This window comes from Phalacrocorax carbo, chromosome 6 (assembly GCF_963921805.1).
Source record: "Phalacrocorax carbo chromosome 6, bPhaCar2.1, whole genome shotgun sequence".
Taxonomy (NCBI): domain Eukaryota; kingdom Metazoa; phylum Chordata; class Aves; order Suliformes; family Phalacrocoracidae; genus Phalacrocorax; species Phalacrocorax carbo.
In genome coordinates this window covers 43,747,264-43,769,533 of record NC_087518.1, presented here as the reverse complement: position 1 = coordinate 43,769,533, position 22,270 = coordinate 43,747,264, and the positions used below count along the sequence as shown (strand labels likewise).

The 22,270-nt window shown below is 37.9% G+C and overlaps 1 protein-coding gene across 8 annotated transcripts in view; it reads left to right on the top strand.

Moving 5' to 3' along the window:
- FGGY (FGGY carbohydrate kinase domain containing) overlaps nucleotides 1–22,270 on the top strand; it is a 328,075-nt gene that overhangs the window by 195,119 nt on the left and 110,686 nt on the right. For 7 of the 8 annotated variants that reach the window (XM_064454957.1, XM_064454960.1, XM_064454956.1 and 4 more), the window contains 3 exons: nucleotides 676–787; nucleotides 2,220–2,371; nucleotides 13,957–14,045. In XM_064454957.1, the coding sequence (XP_064311027.1) occupies nucleotides 676–787; nucleotides 2,220–2,371; nucleotides 13,957–14,045 (353 nt within the window). Of the gene's footprint in view, nucleotides 1–675; nucleotides 788–2,219; nucleotides 2,372–13,956; nucleotides 14,046–22,270 lie in introns of those variants that run through there. The other variant, XM_064454963.1, reaches the window with a different exon arrangement.

Here is a 22,270-nt window from a genome sequence, read left to right as displayed (position 1 = left end):
GTGGGTGTTGTGGTTTTTTTTCCAGTGCTGGTGGAAGCCATGAAGTTCAGACCTTTTGGGGTGGCGATTTTGTTTGGAAAATCTTCCAGAAAGTATGCTATTCAAACTCTTGGTAGCAGAGCTTTTGAAAATGTGTGCATTGCAGAGGTATTACCACTGCTACAGATTTTGACCAAATTATTTTTGTGAGCCTTCACTTTTGCAAGATAAAAAGCTGTGGCACAATATTACCAAAGCAATTCTAGATGATCATTGCTTCCACAGGTGGGTACTGAGTGAAGTAAGTGATAGAAACACTTGGCCCTAATCCTGCATCTGTGTTTCACATGCAACTCCAAGCTTTTGGAAAAGAGAGAAAATTAACATTGCTAGTTCTCTGTTACCTTTATTTTCTGATATTTTTGTGCTTCCTGCTTCCATGCAGTGCTGTGGGTAGTAAGATTAAAAAGCTCTTAAAGAACTTTTCATGGACCTTTGAATTCAGTTTTGAAAACTAAAGAATTTTTGGTAATTTGGAGTATTTTTGATGAGAGATATTAAAGAATATTGAATCTCAAATTTGGAGTTTGAGCTTGCATTTCAAATTTGCAACTTGTTTTCTGTACTCATTAGTTTACATGGTACGTACATATATATGGATATGTGTATATTCATGTCTGTTTTCTGTATTTGCAGAAAGTTGTCTGTGGAGTAGATGCCAGCCAGATTCGGGGGGTTGGTTTTGATGCTACATGTTCCCTTGTTGTTGTGGATAAAAAGTTCCAACCTTTGGCAGTCAACTGTGAAGGTAGGACTCCAGCACAAAAATTGGTGTTACTGTTTTGCCACTGATTGGTGTTTTGCCACTGACATGAATGAACTTAAAATTTCATCCAAATTCCAAGTTATGGGATTGACTCTTGGAGATACAGATAATAGAAACTCATTTTTACAAGAGGATTTTCTTCTGGTTTTACTCTTTTGATTTTACTGCAAAATTAAATTTGAGGTGAGAATAATGTACTGTTTGGCTAAATGTTTGGCAGATGTTGGCAGATTAGGTGTGTGCTAAATCAGTAGTTACAGAGCCATAATCACAATTCTATTGATGTTCCCTTTCTATTCTCAGATATATTTGTCATCTCCTCCTATCCTTCTCAAAAAAACAGTTTTGCCCCCAAAATGTCCTTCGCTAAATTTAGATGAGATTATTTATTTTTCACTTTGAGTCTCTTACAATCTGTTCAACACCTAATGATGTCTGGGGCTATTTTGGTCTATTGAGTCAAATTCAGTTCTCATTTTTTATTCTCTGATATCCCCAAGAACTTGGAGTTTACGCAGTTTTGTTGTTAAATAAAAAGACAACAACGCACTGAATTTAGTCACACTGGTATGGGCATGCAATGGTCTGTTTTCAGGCATTCTCACAATTCTAAATTGTATTTGAATCCATGTTAGAAACATTGGTGTGCCTCATTCTTCTGCCTTGCCTTGGAGTATGTTTTCAAGGTCATGCATGAGCGGTTGTGTCATGAAGTTGAATGTCCAGGGTACTTTGTAAGAGAGGAATCTGATGTGTCATCGAGATCACTGTTCCACCTGTCTAGCAGGTCCTTTTTAGGTTAATTTTGATGAAATGTTCTTTGCTTCTTGTTCTCATGTGTTATGCAGACTTGCCAAATGCTTTTTCCTTCCACATCCAAAATAAAAGCATTTCAGCAAATTAGGCCTGAAACTGTATTTCTGAAAGGAATCAGGGTAGTTCTCATAACAGTAGAAGAGGAAAGAGAATCCCTGTAACTATCTTGCTAGCTGTTTAGCTGAGTTAATTTCATTTAATAGTGTAATTGCTCAGATTTTGTCACATTTTTGGTTCTTAGTCACCAAAATACTTCACTATATTTTTAAGTAAATATGTGTACTTTGTCAAGAGGTTTGGGTGCTTTGAATGAAATACAGTCTACAAGAGCATGGTGTTTCAAAGTTCTTGGATGCTCACAAGCCTGATTGGTTTCAGTCAGCATTCTCAGTGCTCTGCATGTCTTAAGGTTGGCTTGGAGGCCTAGAATTTTGTTTTTTGATATCTACTGTGGATTATTACCACAAATCGAATTTGAGTCTTCTACGTAGAATGAAAGTGTGAAGGAACTTAGAGTCTAGTAACTTAGAGTACTGAGGTAGAGTTAAACCAGATCTAACATAATCTCTCTCTTTTTTTTTTTCTTTTCTTTCCCAAGGACAAAACTATAGGAATGTTATTATGTGGATGGACCATCGTGCAGTCAGTCAAGTTGAGCGCATCAATGCAACGCAACATAGGGTTTTGAGCTATGTAGGTGGAGTGATGTCTGTGGAAATGCAGCCACCTAAATTGCTGTGGATAAAGGAAGTGAGTACATCTAAGACCGTGGTGAATTTTTACTAATGATTAATGCCCTTTGTTTATTCATTTCTGAGAATGAAGTTTCTAAACCAAAAGTCTTCATCCTTAGTGTTGAACTCAAAGGTGTGCAAAGTAAGGCTAGCCATAAGTTGTGATGAAAATGTTTTGAGGTTCTTTTTTTCCTCTCAATTATTTAGAAATATTTTTGATTTTATTGAAATTTAGTGTTTCCTGATTGAAACATTTCATATACTTTTCTTACTTAATTTTAAGGTTAGATATAAATACAGATTTAGTTGCACATAATGAATGAGTCCTCGACATATGCTAGGATATAGTTATGGAGGTGTATTTGCTGCTCCAACTACTGTAGCTGGGCATGCTTACAGGGGTGCAGGTGCTTACTTGTGGGAGGGATTGAAAGAAATTTGACAACAGCACCATCCAACACTGGCCAGAGGTACTGCCTTTGAGGCACGGCATCCAACAGTGAGGGGGTGTGTGATGTCTTTGGCAGCTGGTAAAGAAACTGTTCAGTTAGAGCTTCAATTTAGCTCTGTCCCATCTGTAGAAAGTAGACCATCTGTAGAGTGAAGGTGCTCTGGTCATAATGTGGAACTCTACCTCTGTCTCTTGAGTTTGAATTTTCTGTGTATGGAATAACATATGGCCTTTTAATAATAACTGTCAGATGAAAGGAGAAATGCTTGCCACTTGAATTTTTTATAGCCTCCTCCAATCTGGCTTTTACATTTGGTCCCAATGATGCTTGCTGTCATTTTAAGAAAGCCCAAATGTAAATTGCTGCCAGTTTCAAGCAGCCAAAGTCTCCTGTCTGTACAGACGTGAAACATCATATAGTAACAAGGTGCAGACTGGGGAAAGTCAGAGGAATTAACAGGTAGAAGCAGGTACTGACAGATTAATGATAATAGAGGATAATAATGTTGTTTGTAGATGCTATAATGAAATACAAATATCCATTTACTAGTTCTTTCCTTCTTGAGCTATGAGTATCATAGGTAAGTCATTTTATAAATAATAAAAAGTGAAGCTGTAAAAACCTTAAATGAATCCATTGTTTAAAACATTTTTATATAGCAAGGTCTGGAATACCAGCACCTGACTGATCAGAAAAGCACAGACTGGGGGTCTCTGAATGGTGTCACCCAGAGATGCAACTGTGTTACGGCCTCAAAGCCCTCTGACATACTTGCTGTAGTATAAAGGGGAGAGCAAGTATTGCAGGGCTTGTTCCCTCCATGAGCAAGTGGGTAGGAAATAGAATTCACCTTATCCAGCATGCCTGCCAGTAACAGATTGCCTTGCAGAAAGGCATTACAGAACAGGGCTTGTTCATATGTCCCCTTTCAGCTCCTGACGTACCAGCTAAAGAGATGATTATCCTTAAGAGAGGGATTTTTTTACCTCAATGTCTGCTTGCTGAGCTGCTCACGCAGAAGTTCCTGCATCCTGAGTGGACTAGCAGAGACATCCTGTTAAACTACTTAAGCTTACTCTGCTTAACTCAGGCACCTTCAGCAACATCTACAGTAGCACCTCAGCTAGCTCGTGAGAAGGAACAATAACATTTATTACGGAGTTGGTTGTAATCAGTTGAGATGTGAGCATGTACTCTTAAACTTTTTAGCTTCAGAGATGTATGCTATCGAGTCTTTGCTTACTGCTTCTATACTTGTTGCAAAGTAGGAGGGTGAAAGGAATTGTATGAAGAATGGTGGTTTGTTTTCAGTGCTAATCACAGTAGGGCGCCTATGTATTACATGACTTGTAGGGCTAGCAGCAAATGTTCATGTTAGCCTCTGAGCTGAAATTCAGCCTCATTTAATGCAAGTGTTCTCACTGTTTGCCACAGAAGGCAAATTTTACAATAACTTTGAATGTCAGGATCTCCAAATGAGAGCTAAAACACCAGTTTGCACAGATGATGTTATTCAGTGGAGTGTCTTCAAGTGGTCTACAAATAATAAATTACTTAAGTCTCTTCAGATTCTCTGTTATTAATATTTTATAGATGAACAAACTATGACACACATATTAAAGGCACAGTCAGGAAAACTACTTATAAAATGGTACTTAACATTTCCTTCATGTTTTTTGAGTTGTGTAATCTTTCTTGTCTGTGTTTAGTGTATTCCCCTCCTGCTAATACTGCACAGTTCCCAGAGGTCCAGTAGACTTATATTTTTATCTAGCTCATGCACCACAAGGCAAAAAATATTCTATGTTGATTGCAGGATTATTTCGTAAAATAGTGATAATGTACATGCTGGCAAAAAGGAAGTTTTGTTTTCACATCCTTTGGGAGAGTTACAAGATTAGCAGGTAGAAAGAAACGTTTTATTTTTATGTTAGCCTTTTTAACTGAGAATATCTGAAGGCTTTGCAAAGTTGAGACTGGAATTCCCATTGTGCTTCTATTTAATTGTGACAACTGGTATTCAGAAAAAAACTGCACTGTACTTGGTTTGCGCAGGCCACATGTTGAGTCAGTCGGCTAGATGGGAACTTCATGAACATAAAATTAGATTCTTTTTAAAAATGTGGCCCTCGGTTTTGCTGAGGAGATGGCCAAAATGGGATAGTTAAGAGCACCACAGGTTGAGGCTGAGATGTGTTGGCAGAACTGCCTGGGGAAGTTTACATCGTGTTTACCCACACTGTGTCCCTGGCTGTGATCATGGCCTTTGGTCTCTCCAGCTTTCCTGACTAGTAAATGTCACCAAATATGCTACCAGCAAGATTTCTTTAAAGTATCATAGATCTGAGTAGTTAATTTGTCTTATTTAAACCCTCACCTCTGCATATGTGTTGTAATATCATGTGGGAAATACCTTTCCTACCAAGCTACAGCTTGCTCCAGTGAGCAGTGCAGTCTCAGGAGCTGCTTTAAAATAAGATCCCTCTCAAAACACCCCAAAAGTCTATTGGTATATTGTATAATGCTGTGCCAGAATTTTCTGCCAATCTGTGCAAATACATACAGTTGGTTCAGGTTTTTTTTTTCTGAAAACACTTCCAGTATTTCTAGAACTATTTCCAGCCATCTGACTGCAAGTGGTACAGCCTGCTGCTTGATGCAAGAACCATATTGGGTCAGACCAGAAATCTGTTTGACTCAGTTCTTGTCTGATTAGTAGTGAGTGTTTCGCTCTATGAATTTAGCTAATCTTTTCTAAACTGACATGCACTTTTTGCACCTACTATGACCTGTGGTAATGAGTTCCACTGTTTAGCTGTACTTTGTGTGAATGCGTATCTTTTGCTTTTTAGTTCTTGAACGGGTATCATTTGCCTTTTAGTTCTTGAAATGTATAAAATGGTGAGCTACATCATTCCCCAGTCAACATCTCCATACCATGGACCATAGTGATAGTTTTTTTTTTTTTCCTTTCCTTCTTTATTAATTTCTTTATTACTTTCTTAATATTCCTCCCTGATGTTTTCATATACCTGACAGTATCCCAGAAACTTAAGGCAAACAATGGATTGGGCACATTCTCCTATGACTGGCCCTAAATAAAACTGGCTAATCTGGGTGTATCCAGAAGCTATTTTTGGCCTTTGTCCCTTTGGTAGGCATCACATTTCTGGAAAGTTTTGATTAGAAAAGTTGACATGGCTGCAACACAGCTAACACATAGATGTTTTAAAAACAAAACAAAACAAAAACCACAGCCATACACTTTTACAGTGTGTTCCAGGTTAGTGGGTATATCCTGATATATGAAGTTTCACTGTTGACTTTTGCCTTGAATTCTCTGGTACTTTTTTTGAACACCCCAGGAATGTAATGTTTCTGCTATTAAATGCTGTTGCTGTTTTCCCACTCTACATCTTTGCCTGGGATTGACGTGCATGTTCCATATCTGCTTGCACTGATCTAGGTTTTGCAGAGAGGGTGCACTGGGGAAAATAACTGTTCTATGTCTGAAGCTATGATAAAATAACCTGGAACTAATAATTAAGAACAATTTATAAACCCATTGATGTCACCAGCAGAATTAACTTTTGTATCACTGGGAAAATGTTTGATACTTTTCTTTTAATCAAACCTCATGTATTTATAACAGTAAACAGCATGTAATTGGAAGAACCTTAAAATGAGTCCTAATGAAATATGTTCCTTTCAGTGGATCCCCAGTTCTTTGGAACTCTTAACATTGTTTTCTTGAGTTGCAAAGTTTATTTAGGCTGGCATAAACAGAAATGTTTCTTTTTGAGTTTATTGCTTAACTGATAAATATTCAAGGTATTCACTCGACTTTTTCATGTTTCATATTCATGGAGTCAGTCATAGGAAACTGCAGTCTTGCTAATACAAGATAAATTGCTAACTGTCAAGTGATTAGGCTGTCCCTCAAAGAAAGGAATTGAATTTCTATTACTTGAAGAATTTTCATCTAAGCAATTGAAGGCATTACTAAAGAATATGACTTTGCAAATTTACTCTGAATTAATTTGAAGTAATGAAGAGGGAGGAGAAGGAGGAGAGGGCTAAGGTGACCTAACTGTGCTTTTCCATTTCCATCATCATCTTGTTATTAGTATTGAAGCTGAAGATGACCTCAGTGACTGTGTGGAATGAGCTGATGTCATTATACGAGAAGTAGATGCTGGTCCTTATCTCTTGTGGCTTTCCTGTTACACTTGTATGTATTTGCAGAAGGATGTCGCAGTTTTTCTTCCAAGTCACAAGTTACTCTCATCTGCTTCTTTTTTACTTTCTTTTCCATATAATGCTTTCTTTTGAAGATTTCTCGTCATCTCCTTACATTCCCACTGTACACAGAATAGAGATTTATCTATAGACTAGAGGTTTCAGGGCGTATTCTGTTCTTCCAACTCTTCATCTCTATTCCATTTTGGTTTTGAATTAAGAAACTAAACTATGAAGGCCATAATAGGTCTTTTGAGATCTTTTGTTTGAATTGTATTGGCTTACATTCAGTTTAGTTTGATTGCTGCCAAAGCATTTTACCCTCAAGTGCCTGGTGGTTAGCCTACGTAAAATTAATTGGGTGGTCTTGATGTTTGTGATTGCAAAGAGGTGTTCATATGACAAAACCATCATTGCAAGTGGAGTTTGCATGTCGGGGACAGCTGTTTGCAGTAAATGATCAACTGAATGCAGCTACTGTATAGCGTATGGGGCAGTCTTGTTAAAGTGTGCACATCTGTGGTCCAGTTATGAGGAACATTGTATTTCTCTGCCTGTGTGGACCATGTGTGGTGATAAAGAGAGTCCAGTGTTAAATGTGTAATGTAAAACAAAATTAATATATGATTTTTTTAAAAGAAGTTATTTCTGTGGATACAGTCACATTTGACTTTTGAATGTGGTTAGTTGAATTAAGAACGTCAACTGTAGATGAAGCTGAAATAAAGAATCATTATCCTTTCACAAATGTTTAGAAACTAGCTGAAAGATAATTCTGACAAAATCTTCCTGAAGTCAACAAGATAAGTTTGAATGTAAACTTCACTGAAAAGGAAAGTAGTCCCTGGTTACTGGGTCTTTCAAAATAACCAATTAAGTTCACTCTACTCCTCTTGCTGTTATTTTCTCAAATTTCTTAATTGTTTGGAGTTATCTTGCAAAACATTACTGCAGTAGTTCTTTAATTCTGTAGCTGCAGGTACATTTTTTTGCAGCTTTGCTAAGCAGGTTGTGCTGTTTTGTTGACTTTGGCTAAAGAAATTGTATGTTCACTGCCTGAATGGGCGTGTAGATAGTTCTGTTGGGTAGATGTGTGCATATGAACTGAAAATGTAGGTACATACTCCTTCACTTGGAAATTATTTTGCTACAAATGTATGTCAGTATGATGTGACTATACAGATGCCTATGCTGTGGCAAACCAACACCACAGCAGTGAGAGCATAGCTTAAACAGAGCAATGTAAAAACTGCAGTGAAGGTTTGTCCAGCTCTAGAATTAGCCTGTTAGCATGATTTTCCCAGAGGCAGCAGAAGAAAAAACCTTGTTTACTAATTTCTGGCTGGAAATTTTATTGTGGCTTGTGCCAAAATGAAAGGATGCTTGTTATGTTTTCCTCATTCTAATGAAATTATGAATCAGCTGTTTCTAAAAAAATACTAGTCCCATTAAATCAGAGGTGCTGTAGCATATTCTAAATGGTTGGAGGATGCTGGATTGGGAGCAGGTATTTTCTTGGCTTCCTACAGTGTGCTTTCACAACTCAGTTTTTAATATGGTGCATAAGAGCAAAGAAGAGCACCCGATTTAGGAAAAAAACCTACTTCACAGAGTGAATGGATAGCATATCATTCCTTTGCAATTAATAACTAAAATCAATAGTTTTTGAGTAATTGTCTTTTCTTTTTTTTTTTTTTTTTTCCCCAGCACAGTGGTCAATGATCTGTCCATATGCTACTGTTCTCATCTTCAGTTACAGCTGCCTTCTTATGCACTATTGTTCTTCTTTCTATACACCTGTGACTTGCAGCAACCAGTTGGGGTGGTTTGCAGAAGTAATTAAAATACCTCTTGCCCTGGCTATAGAGGGAAGAAGAATAGCAGATGTACTGGCATTAGCTTGGCAGCAACTTCTTTGTTGATGCATGTCTTCTCCCTTGCTTGCTGCCTTTGCATCTGGCTTTTTATTTAGTTGAATGTGACTGGTAAGATTTTGCCATTAAAATAAATAATGAATTCCATGTTAAATGAGAATGAGTCCAAACTACTGGATTTGGAACCAAACTTCTGATCAGAATTGTTAATAAATGCTTTAACAGCTTTGTTACCAAAATCCATACACAGTGCAGGCCTGTATGCCTAAGTTGTACTTTGAGTTTGGCTTTTAATTGCAGTTGCTAATCAAGCAGAAGTACCATTTTAAAAAAGGATTAACAGCTAGGAGGTTTGAAGCACCTATACCTCTCAGTATGTCCTACTTTGTCTTCCGGCCATATCTCTCCACTCCACTGGAGTGTGATGAGGGTTGCAGCATGCATACAGATCTTGTTCTTGTCTTGTTACAGTTTCTGCAGACTCAGCTTTTAACGTGCCTGCTCTGTCCCTCTGTAGCCCTTCCTGACTTGGACTCTAATGCTGACCTGACTTGTGGTGCTGTGCTCAGGGATTTGAAAATACCTGCACGTGTCTAAGAGTGTCTTGGTGGTAGAGATGGTGTGTTGCAGCAAGGCAGTTTTCTCCACCTTCAACAGTACCCTTTACCCTAAGAGGTTCCTTTCTAAGCCCCCTCTCTCCCCCTGCCCCTAGTTCCAGCCTCAAGATGAATCTGATAATTCAGTTAGTTAATGTTTTACCAATTAATTTGAGTGCAACTGGTAGTTGCTAAATTGGTCAGTTTGCAGCCTTGGCTCTGGCCAGGATAAGATTTCTGCTCGGAGCCTATCTTGGGTAACTCAGAATAGCTCTATCGCATGGCTTAGTGTCCAATCTAAAGCGTGGGAGATCCAAGTTCTAAGTTCTTGCTTTGTCTGAATTGGAGTAGGGCATGGGACATCAGTTTCTTATATCCCCATAAGTGTGTGCATTAAGTCTTCAGTTGTTCTTTTTCTTCCTTTGACACAATGTGTATTTGTTTTCTGTAATTTAGAAAAAGAGAGACTGATACACTACATAGCCTACTATTACAGATTGCCTGGGAGATTGAGATTAAAATTTGGGGTTGAACTGGAAAAAGCAGACAGTTCTTCAGTGAGTTAGTCTCTTTTCTGATTTTCAGATGACTTAGATTTTGACCTGATGTGGAACTTGAATGCTCATGCCAGTTTTCTTTTTTTATACTAAATGGTAAAACATTTTTCTGCTTCCTTCTGTCCCTCCTGGTTTTAATCTATATTTCTAACACACCATTTTGGGATGATTTTTGAATTCGTGAGCTTTGGCTGATAAGTAGTCATGAAATCCAGACTGATAACCTCTGTTAAATCAGACGTCTTGCTTCTAGCCCATCTTTAGTCAATCCCATGGCCAACAGGGATCTGATACAAAGACTGTCTATAACGGCATTTAAGATGATTTGATTAATATTTAATCTCTATTACAATAACAAAAGTCAGGACATCTTTGGTATTTATATACACATTTTACTTCTTGTGGAAAAATTGTGTTTTCACAAACATTGGATGTCCGAAGATCACTTCATCTTATAAGAAAATGATGTATCCAGTAAGAGTAGAAATCAAAGGTCTCCTGCACAGAAACAGAAAAAACAGCAAACTGGTAAATTATGAATGTGAAAGCTCTTTCACCTTTCCCAAGGCGAATGTACCTCAAGGTGTCTCCACAAAATTGTATCGGATGCTGGAGCTCATGTGAAATTCTGCATGTGTGTGTATTTTCAGTCCAATTAAGAAGTGAACAAATACACATAACACAATAGAAAATTGTGCTGTATGGGTTCATGATAACCTTTTGACTTGTAAAGGAATAAATGGGCAATGGAGGCCTTTCATGCGCTCTATATCAGTTCTCCCATCCCGCACTCTCCTAGACCCTTATTGTCTAGGAAGATTAGAAGACATTGTATGTTATAATTCTTTAACTTGCCCCCAGGTATTTCGGATTATCAGTAAGGATCTCAGAAAATGGTTTTGAGGTATAGTTGTTAAAAAACCCCCAAACAATCAGAGAGAGAGATGAAGAAAGGGGACTCCATAAGTACCCCTGGAAAATAGAAAGATTGAATTAGTTTCTTTACAAGTGAGTTTGGAGAGTGAGTCGCAGGATATGAATACAGCGTTGGGAACATTCCCGGCTCTTTTCCACAACCCTTTTAATGTGGTCTCAGATTCCTGACTGAGTGAAAATAAATTAGAATTAACTTCAGTGAGTGTCGAAAACATGGAGACTTTTAAATTTGTTTGGAAAAAGCATCGGGCATGCTATGATTTTTTGTGTCTGTACTAATTAGTGATGACAAAGCATCAAGATGGCAAAGAATGAATCATTTAGATGTTCATGAAACAACATATTTTAGTGTCACTAACATGTGGCTTTAGGGAGTTCTTGAAGTAATAGAAAAAGGGTTCCAAGGAGTATCTTTGATGGAACAGATTTGTTTGAAGGGGACAACTATTTTTAATCCAATCTCTTTTCTGGTTAAAACTAATAGCCAAACTACTCCTGTTGCTTCTTGAAGACTGTCAGGTATGTTAACAATACATAATGGCTTATATATTCAAAATAATCAGGCTGATTGACCTTTATACTAAACTGTGGAGCACCTTTGCATTCACATATAAAGTTAAATTTGATGTGAGTAGCTGCCATATAAGTCTAGGAGGTAAACTAAACCTGAGTGATTAAGAACAGCCGTCCAAAGGTTCTGCATTTTATTTTAAAAAGTTGTAATCGGAGCATTTATTTTTTGAACTCAATAGGAACCCACTAAATTTTGGAAGCTTTTGAAGAACTAAGCTGAAGATAGGTTTTTTGCATGATCCAAAACTAAACAAAATTTTAATTTTTTTTGTACTTACCCAGTTGCACCTTAGTTTCTAGAATTTATAGATTCCATTTCAGTAACCTTCTGGACTTGAAAGATTTTCGTTTCAAATCACATAATATCTGAATTAAGTTGAAGAACCAAATAGTATTTCTTAAAATAGAATTATCTTTTTTTTAATTCAGCATGTACATTCTTGATACTGCATGTAATTAATTTTTGCCCCAGAAAACTGATGGCAGATTTTAACATGCAGGTAATTTAAATTGTCATGTAAGCTATTGACAATTTACTGAATAATTTGAAAAGAAGAGCATAATAACAGAGCTACTAGACCCTTTGCTGAAATACTTGGGCCTCCTGCTCAAGTGTGTATCACAGGCTCTTAGAGGGTTTTTTTGGGGGGAAGGGGAAGGTCTTGGAGTTGCTGTTGACAAAGTTTATGCTATTGAGACTCTTAGTGTTTAATACTTTTACTTCGCTAAAAAATCTTCTGCTTCTCGAATCTTGTACAAGAGTCATGTAGAGAATAGAGGAAAAAGGTGGGACCTGAAAGCTAGAAGACAAAAAGGCAAATATCTCATCGCTTGAATTTCTCATGTAGAGATTAAGACCCACATAGTTTCCCATCTCATGCACTTGTGAGGTATCTCTCCGGTCTGCCTTTGCCTGCTAGATGCAACTGATGACCTAACTTGTGTTCTTGCTGAAACTGTGTCATCTTGCAGGGGTCCACACCCAAAATACCCCTGCTAGGATTTGTGTTTCTAATACAACATCTGCTCTTAAGTGAGACAGCTTCTCCGTTTCAATTATTTAAAAAGCTGGTGGAGGTTTTTAAAGCAATCTTTACTTTATGTGGAAGTCTGATTTGTGAACCTTGTGACTTCTGTTTGATTTGAGATTCTTTAGTTATTTTAACATACTGAGGCCAGAGGTGGACCATGTATGGTGCAGTTATGTTGCAGGACAGCGATGCTCACTCTTTATGTCACACTGGAATAAAATGTTATACCTGGGGAGACTTTCTTCTCATTCATCATTGTCTGAAACCTGTGACAAGTGTGGAGATTATTTACGTGGAAAAGTAATTTTAAGAACATGCATTGCTGTCATAAGCTGAAAGCAGACTGAGCTTTGGAGATAGAAACAAAGAATAGAGCCTGGCCCAGGTGATATGACCGACTTTTTGCTTTCTGGACCAATAGCCCGCTGCAGTGTTGGAGTCTGTAAATGATCTATCTTGGCAGGAGAGAGTTTTTTAGGAGTTTGGAAGTGTCACATGGCTATCTGGAGCTTGCAGGTATCATTGGAGGTTTATCTTGTAACTGTCTTCAGATATTCCCTCAGCAGAAGAAAAAAGGTTGAACGTCTTTTCAAATGTAAACTTAGGTGTTCATACTGCTTTGTGTATTTTTACGCATTTCAAGGAAATTTTGCAGAGGGGCAGAGTTTGTAAAGATAAACTTCTTTTAGTTATATGTGTGAATTAATGTGCATGCTGTGATGGCAACTGTAGGGTTGTAGTGTGGATTTAAAGCTGATTGTTACTGGTAAATCCAGGCCATTGAGAGCCCCCGAATGTCCCAGCTGTAAAAAAAAGCTTCACTGAAAGCTTAGAGGTTCTTATATGCTTCGATCATATTTCAGTCATTTTGAAACAGATTTGAAAGCTTTGTGCTTCTGCTCACAGAGCTGTTTGTTTTCTTCCTGTACTTATAATTAAAAAATACTAAATTTAAATGGTTTATTTTAGAAAATAGGGCATTCTTCAAGTGAATATTTTTTGAGAAAGTTGTCTATTGACTTTGAGACTGCTCTGACATTGAGCAGCTGATGGGGAACTGAAAGAGGCCATGTTATTGATCTGAAACATGTGCCTCCATGAACTCTTCATGGGAAACATTTTTATGATCGGTCTGTGGTGGGGAAAAGGCTCAGTTCTTCAGGCTGTAAATCACTGTAAAGTTAGCAGAGCAGACTGGAAGATCAGAATATTGGGGTTGGAAAAATAGCTATTTTTACATAAATGGCAGGTTTCTTAATTGCATTAAAATAAGGACATGATAATGCCTGGCTTCTAATAGCTGCATTTCTAAGTGTTTTTTTGTTTGTTTGTTTGTTTGTTAGAACTTGCAAGAATCATGCTGGGAGAAGGCAGGCTACTTCTTTGATCTTCCAGATTTCTTGTCTTGGAAAGCCACAGGTGTCACTGCAAGGTATGTTAATTATAATGATATGATGTGGTCTTCTTCATCTACTTTCTTATGTATGTTTCCGCTTTAATTCATTTTGACTGGACATGCTGTTATATACATCTGCCTGTAATTCAGCCTGCTCCGAAACATCTTGAACCTATCTCCTGCTCCCATTGTGTATTCCTGAACACAGTTATTCTGTGAGCAGTGTAATTCACAGATATAGTATGTTGCTACAACTGTGGGTTAATTGGTCTTGTACTCCATTTTGGAACATAAATATGATTGCTCTAATTACTGTGAAATATGCTTCTAATAATTCTTTGAAATGTTTTTGTTGACAAATTTATTGACTTATTTGAGAATTGGAAGAAAACACTTCTTTGCCATGTGTGAGGGATCTGGTAAAATCTTATTTTAAATGGTTATTTCACTGTAAAACATGGCAGCTGTATTGCTCCCCAGAAGCATCCTAGAATACTTGCTGAGCAGTTTAACAAAACCCCTTTAAAATCTTGATTAAAGTGACCCGTACAAATGAAGTGTATTTGCAGATAAACTAGTCCTTGTGAAAAATGAGGTACAGTGTTATTTATTTAGAATAAAGTCTTATGGACCAGTTCCATGCCCAGCTCAGTGCAGTTCACAATTATTTCCATTGTAGTTTGTGCTGAATCCATGCAAAAAATAGTGTGAAATGAAAATTGGTCACAGGCTACTTTTAGTCTCTCTGGAAATTGAAGATGCCTTTGCATCAGACATGGTTGTTTTTATTTGAGCACTCTCTTTCTCCCTAGTTAGTCTCCATGATTGACAGCTATTGTTAAATATCTTGTGTTATTGAGCAGGAAAGTGCTGGATGATAATTGAAAGATAGTATCTCGAATCTTCTTTCCTTTGGACTTTCAATCAGATTCTGCTGTATGCTGTATAACTATGAACTATGTAACAGAAGACCAACTCTCACCACTAAGATCTTGCAATCTAAGCAGTCCTGTCACCTGACCCAGCTCTAACTTCAAGAAGGTAAATCCCAGGCTCCCAGAGGGTATGCTGTGCAGGGTCTCCATCTTGTGAAAGTACTCAAGACTCTGATTTAGAACCAGCATCCTTTGGTCAGGGGACTAGACGGAGAAAGGTGACTGCTTTATTCCCATAAACTGTGTGAGGGTGCGACAGATCAAGTGCTCCTCAAATTTAAGCACAGTCGTGCGAAAAAAGTAGCCACCTGTCCAGAAGCGAACCATTTTGAGGCAGTTGAGGGATATGATGACCCAGAAAAAAAATGTCACTTTATTGGGTTACAGGTTCTTTCAACTTGTCTACTAATAGTTCTGTTTAATAGGAAGGCAGAACATGTTCATCTGCTTTTTACGTGCAGTAGGGGTGTCTTTATTCTACCCTTCTTATTTGGCTAGGGACCCTGTTCACAACTCAGTTCCAAACATAGTTTTAATTTGGCTTCGTGGCCAGATTATGATTAATAATAAAATGTGTGAGCAAATCATGAAGTGTTCACCTTGTGCTAATGGCTGAGGAAGCTAAAATAGAATAAGGCCCAGTTGAGCTAGGAGTCAAATATTATTTAGACTTTATTTTTAAAGGAAAGGAAACAGTTTCAGAGAGAATGGCAGTACTTTTGAAAGAGAATTCTTATCTTGCTTGAGCAGAGGGATCTCCAGCATTGATGAACAGAGTTCCTGCTCTTCCCAGACCTTCCTTGACCCATAGCATGTTCTGTCTGTCTTGTTTTTAATAGTGGCAGCCACGCTGTATAAAAGAAATCCCTCTCTCCACTCTTCCCTCTCTCCATCTCTCTTCAACTTCCAACCTAGTGTAGCTTATGACACCAGGTGGAAAAGAACAGCAATGCCTTACTGCAGGCTTAAAAATGTAACTGTTATTATGACTAATTCTTTTAGCTGTTGGGAAATGAATGATTGTATTGGAGTAGCTATGCAGCTATCCAAGTTGCAGAATTAATGGATCGCTGCTAACAACTGATGCTACAGTAGTGGGGATTCTGGATGGAAACAAGGATAACAGTGTCCTTAGTACAGTAAAGCTTTTTATAATTTTCCTTTTATTTGTACCTGAAAATTCCCATTCTTTTTTTTTTTTTTTTTTTTTTCAAAACCTGCTAGAGTTACTTGCTATTCCGCCTTAGTATTTGTCCATCTGCTTGCTGCATGTACCTGTCAGTCATTATAACTTCTGCAAGGTCTTTGGGAAAGGGCAGGTGTTTTCTTGGGTGTGTTGTTAGTGCCCAGCACTGTAGGACCTAATTCTTCCTGGGAACTTCTGTTGCAATAAATATTACTAATAACAGTGAAAGAGCAAACAGATCTTACGAGCTAATGATTGTATTCTCTAGTGATCCTCTAACCTGTATAGAAGTACAGTCTGAATTCCTGAGATTAAAATTTTCAGCCTCTTCTGCAACCTTTGTATGTAACCAGAGTGTATGGCAGAGGTTTAAAGGGAAGTTAGGAGGGGGAATATAAGAGCTCACATTATGATAACAGGGTTCCTGTCTTCTGTCCCTCATGGATGCCTTAATTTAGGAGGCCCTGTTATTTGTGAGTGTGGGGAAGGGAAGAGATGGATGGGGTAAGATGGGGTAGTGCTGTGGACTTAGTGTAGTGATGCTGTCAGATGGTGTCAGGCTGTCATGGCTTGCAGTGGACTTTGGGACTGTTTAAACTCAGTGAAGCTCGGGTTTTTGCTTTGGAATTAGGTCTAAAAAGGGAGGGCATGCTGGTAATGACAGCTCCTTGGTACTGCCTGGTTTTGGCTTTGTGTTCTTAGCTGCAACTTTCTGGAGATGAGGCAGAGAATCTCTCTAAAAAAAAAAAGCTGCAGAGGATTATACTCAAAGTTAGAGCTGACTGAATTTTTACTGGCAAGTTCAGTTTCTTAGAAATGAGATTCTGATTATTCAAAAACTTTTTGATTGCATTAATGAATGTTGTAAGGGAGAAAGGAATGTTAGGAAAAGACTTTCTGGACAAAGTCTTGCCCCACCCTTTGGTTGAGTGTCTTCTATTTTTGATAAAATAGTTCCTTGTACATCCTCCTTTGATGCCTTATGTGCTCCCCAAAATTAAGCCTATTGTTTTGGCTCTAGTGGAATGTCTTACAGTGTAACAAAGGAGAAAGAAGACGACAGGAAAATAAGGACAAGAAATGTTTTGTTGGAATCAAACCTCATTTTTTTCCTTCCTCTGCTCTCCCCCATGCACACCTGTTTCTTGGGCATTTCCTTGTAGTTTGGTGAAGTAATTTGTCCTGCATATGCTCATAATACTAGGGAAGTACGAATTTATCAAGTATAAGATTCTTACCACCTTTTTCTCCCTTTGAGCACAAAGGACCCTATTCACAGGGCAAGACACAGTCTTAGTCATTGTGAATCACACATAAGTTGGCCCTGATAAAAGAAAGATTTATTTTCTTAAATTTGTTTTGGTATGGGGATTTTACCAAAATAAATGACATTCCAAAGGCACTTTCGTAAGAAAGACTTCTGCATGCATTGAAACTATTAGCTTTGCTTCTTTAAATTTTTAAGGGGCTCTTTAAAACATTTTGTATGTGTTTAACATTTAAAAACTATGTGTGGTCTTTTGGCCTCAGTGAGATTACTTAGGGCACAAAGTTAAGTAGTGTGTGAGATCAGGATTTGAAGTATTTGAAAAGCAGTTCTTGATGTGTATTTCTGAGTAGGAAATAATTTGTTTTTCACATTTGTTTCTGCTGGCTTGAACTGCCCTGTAGCCAAGTTTTTTTCCAGTGGATGTATAATAAACAGTAAATGCTTCTTACCTGAAAGGTGAAGGCTGAAACATATCCTGACATTTTTACCTTCTGTCTTTGAAATTGATATATATCTTACCAAACGGCACCCACCCATCAATTGGAAAGGGTAAATTCCAAATCATTGATTCCCATTGTTCTTGGAAGATTGTTGTCTGTAATATTCCATATTAAAAATAGTTATTTTTTATTATTTCTCCTTTGGGTTGATGAAAGACCATTGAATTGTTCTGAATGACCCAGATGGCTGACTGTTCTGCATTAAAAAAATGTTACTGATAACTCTTTAGTGAAAAAATTTGAAACTTTGGAGCTTCTCCATCCTGCCCCCCAAGGTTCCAACAATGAGTATTGGTTTTGCCACTTGAATACTCAGTTGTCGTATTTCAGAAATGCTGTTGTGGAGAAGTAGAGAGCTGGTTTTTTTCATAGACACGTTAGCAATGATTTTAAGAGGCTCAGCACTTTTACTCATGGTGACTGTGACTCACTGCTCTCTTCCACCCACCATCTATAACCTCTGATAACTTTTCCTTTATATGGTATTGTGGATAAAGATATCTTAATAATATCTAAATGCCTATCTGGTTTAGTTACAGGTTACCATGTTATGGATGGAGAATTCTTATTAGAGATTCACATCTGCAATTTCATTGCATTTCTGAAGTCTTGTGAAGGATTACATTGCAGATAAGAATATGGCTAAGCTGTAAAATTGGGTAGAACTCTCAGCCAAATTTCTCAAAGGTCGTGTGTATTTAGATCCAGCGTTCTGTTTCAGAGTCACTTTCACTCATAAGCAACTCACTAACAAATTAGCTAGTCTACTAGATTTTCTTGGTTTAGGATGAGCTATAACCAAAGAGAGATTAAACCTGTGGAGGAGGATTTGGAAACATAGGAAAGAATGTCAGGCTGACAATATTGAGGTAGAGAGTGCTCTACTATAACCCGCACCCTAAAACTACCAAATAAGGTTGGAACAAACTGAATATTTGTGCAGAATATTTTTTTTAAAATTATTACACTTTAGCTATGTTAATAGTTCAGAAAAGTAATGTGTTATTTAGTAGAGACTTCATCTTATATATGAATGTTGATCCATATCCTTTTCCTGTGGAAATACTTGTCCAGACAGTCTTCAACTACTAGCCATCATGACAGGCAAAATGGTGTAACAGAGTTGCTTTTGGGGGATCTTTTGTAAATTATCTTCTTCCAACAGACCTCGGGATCGTGAGTTTGTTCAGATAAAATCAGTTTTATAAGAAAGAAATTAATACTGTTATGGTAATTACAGACAGTAAAGTGGAAGACCAATATTTGTAGTTCCTAAAAACATTTCTGGGAACCACATAACTAATATTAGGCTGTATCTGTGTGAGAGAGTGTGATATCTTTTTAATATATGGTATATCTTCAACAGGAAAATACCTTGACAAGTTTTTTTTCTTTCATTTTCGAGAAAGAGGCTAGTTCCTTGGCCTGTGCACATTTACATAGCTGACTCTTCATGTTAAGCAGTGATTAAGTCCTTAAAGTTTATTTGTAACCTGTTCCCAGTTGCTTATCATGAGGGCTAGAGATGGCTCTGTTGTACTGATGTAAATCCAGAGAGCTCCCCTGATGCTGGTGCGGTTGATGCAGAGTGCGCTGGAATAGATAGAAGTAGAGTCTGGTCCATTGTTGAATTGCAGTGGTGGAAGTTTTTAATAAAACATTAAAGCTAGGAAGGTGCTTTTGAATCCAAGAAACTGGATTCAAGTCTGCTCTGTTATGTCCCCTGTGTGATTTGGAGAAATTAATTAAATCTACATCTTTGGAGGTGTTTAGGCAGTTGAATACCATTGAGGATTTGATTCTTGTTCATTCCCGTGTTTGTTCTTCATCTGTTAAACTGATAAATACATACAGTCTTATGAAGTCACTTATTTTACCGCTGTGAGGTATTTTATCAGTGTGCTTAGCAGAGTCCTCGCCAAATACTTTGTCCAGATAGGCTGGCAACTTTGAAAAGAGAGAGAGTTTGGAAGAGGAGCTTATGTTTAGAGGTGCTGTTGAAAAAACAAACTGGTGTGAGTTAAATGATTATCTGAAGGATGCCTGTGTCTTTTTAAAGGATTGAGCAATCCTGGTTAGTGAGATGTGGTAACTGGAGCAGCACAGACACCAGTTTTTGGGGCCAGCTGCCCTTCCCTTCCTTCCTAGCCTTGCCATGACTAATGTATACCCTTTGGCTGGGATTCTGGCATTTGGCATCTTCTTGTTTATGTTTTGTGCCTACTTCAAAAGATGCCTGGTCTAAAAATTAGGCCTCTCTGGAAAGAAAGGAGCTAGAGAATATTTCAGAAAGCTTTCGTGATTAGCACTGCAGCCCATGTGGCAGTGACAGTATCCTGAATTGCACTCGGTTTTGTGTCCTGTTTATAAAATGAAACCCAAGACTTCAGACTTGCAGACTTGTTTGGAGAAGTCTCTGGAGAAGGGAGAATTATCTTGAAGGGCTGGTTGGGAGGGGAGGGATGGTGTTTTTGTGGATTGGACAAGCAAAGCACCATGAATTTCTTGTCATGGAGCCAAAAGCAAGTGTCCCTGTGATGGTATCTTTGCCAAATGAGAGAATTCCACTTCTACTGGCTTTTAATAAATTCAAAACATGTTCTCTGGAGACTGGTGGCACACAGACTCATCCAGTGTAAGAAAATAGGAAACGTATAGCTGGAAAAGTTATCAGGACTGGGAAGGGCAGGTGCAATGTGGGCCATTACTGTTAGATTTGTGTCTTTTTTTAATTTAAAAACAACATGTCCTTGAGTCTACAGAGTAATCTGAAAGAGTTCTGTGTGCTAAATAAGAAAATTGTTAGCAGGTCTCGTTAATGTTAGCCAGGAAGCACACAGGCAAACAGGAAGCTTTAGCTATTGTTATTGTACAAATGCCCTTTACAAAATATTAGCAAAAGAGGCTTAATGTGTTTTCCACAAGAACAGGAGCCCTTCATAGTGTCTAACTGTATCTGCACAGTGAAGAAAAACTGCATTGTCCCTTTCCAACAGCTTTGCCATACATTGAGACATTACATTTCAGAGACTTGCATTCGGATCTTCAAATATTTACTACTTTGATTATTTTTTTTAAGATGTTAGGATTGTTAATTAGCTGTGACAGTATCTAGCCCTTAGTTTTCTATTGTGTTCATTTGCTGCTAAAAAAAAGAAGTCAGCTAGGTCAGTATAGAAAAGGATTGGGGGCAGGCGCGGTAGTAGATGTGTTACTGGCAACTTGCCACGGAGACAGTGAACTCTGAGCCAACCATGAAGTCATTTTGAACTCAGGGAGTCTCACTAATCCAAGGCAATGTGTCTTAATTTGACAAAGCAACGGCTGCTTGATAAGCAAACCCCACTAGAAATGCTATTAAACAGGGGTGTTTGTAAGTTTAGATTGCGGACAAGGAATGTGGTGATATGAAAGGAATCATCTTGTTTTCAGGTTCTTACTCCCCCAAGCCCAAAGTCAGGCTTGGCTCTGTTCTTCCCTGCAGTTTGGGCTGTGCAGTGGCTTGATGTGAAATTTGAGAAACATATGTAGTTTTCTATTTCAGGAAAATGATCTCAGGGATTGAATGTGTGTTTTGTTGGCTGTTAAGTTCTGATCTTGCCTAGTGTGGTAGTTTGAGAGTGTGTGTATATGTGAGTGTGTGTGTGCGTCTGTGTGATGGTTAAGTCATTCTCCAGTTCTTTTAAAAAAAAAAAGCAGGGTTCATCTATTCATTGCTGTTAAAGGTCTTATTTCTTCAGTCTCAAAATGCAGCATCCTACGTCATAAGAAGCCTCTTAAATAAATATACTATGTACATCAAAAAATGTTTCTGTCTTTTATTTTTCCATAAGAGTCATTAACATTTACTTGAGCTGATGAGTAAATGGTACACACACAAGGTTTTCCATCGAAGCAAAGGAGCTGTGTTTAAACAACCCTTTCATTGTTGATCCTGTGCAGAAGCAATATATATGAACACTGTAATTATTAGCTTCTCTGAGGGTCAGATAATAATCTCCCCTTAATAAAGTTTTTAAAGAAATGGCTAGGAGTCTTTGAGTTCTGGCTTGCTGAAATACTAATGGTGGGACTGGATAACTGTGCTTCACTGAAGCTGGGGCGGAGGGGGGAGGAGTGTCAAAGGAGGTTATGGTGTTATGGCCTTAAATTCTAAGGAAAGACAAGGCAGAAACCACAGAGGAGCTTGTTGTCTTTCAGTTCTCTTCATCTCATTTTTTTACAGTCATCTCAGTTCTCTTCAGATATAGGCTGGCTCTTCAGGCGGTATATGTTACTCTTGCATTAGCCTCTGTGAACACCATCAGGGATCAGACCCTCAGGGTACAAGGCATGTTATAAACAATCTGCCATCTTCTTTGAACTCTTCC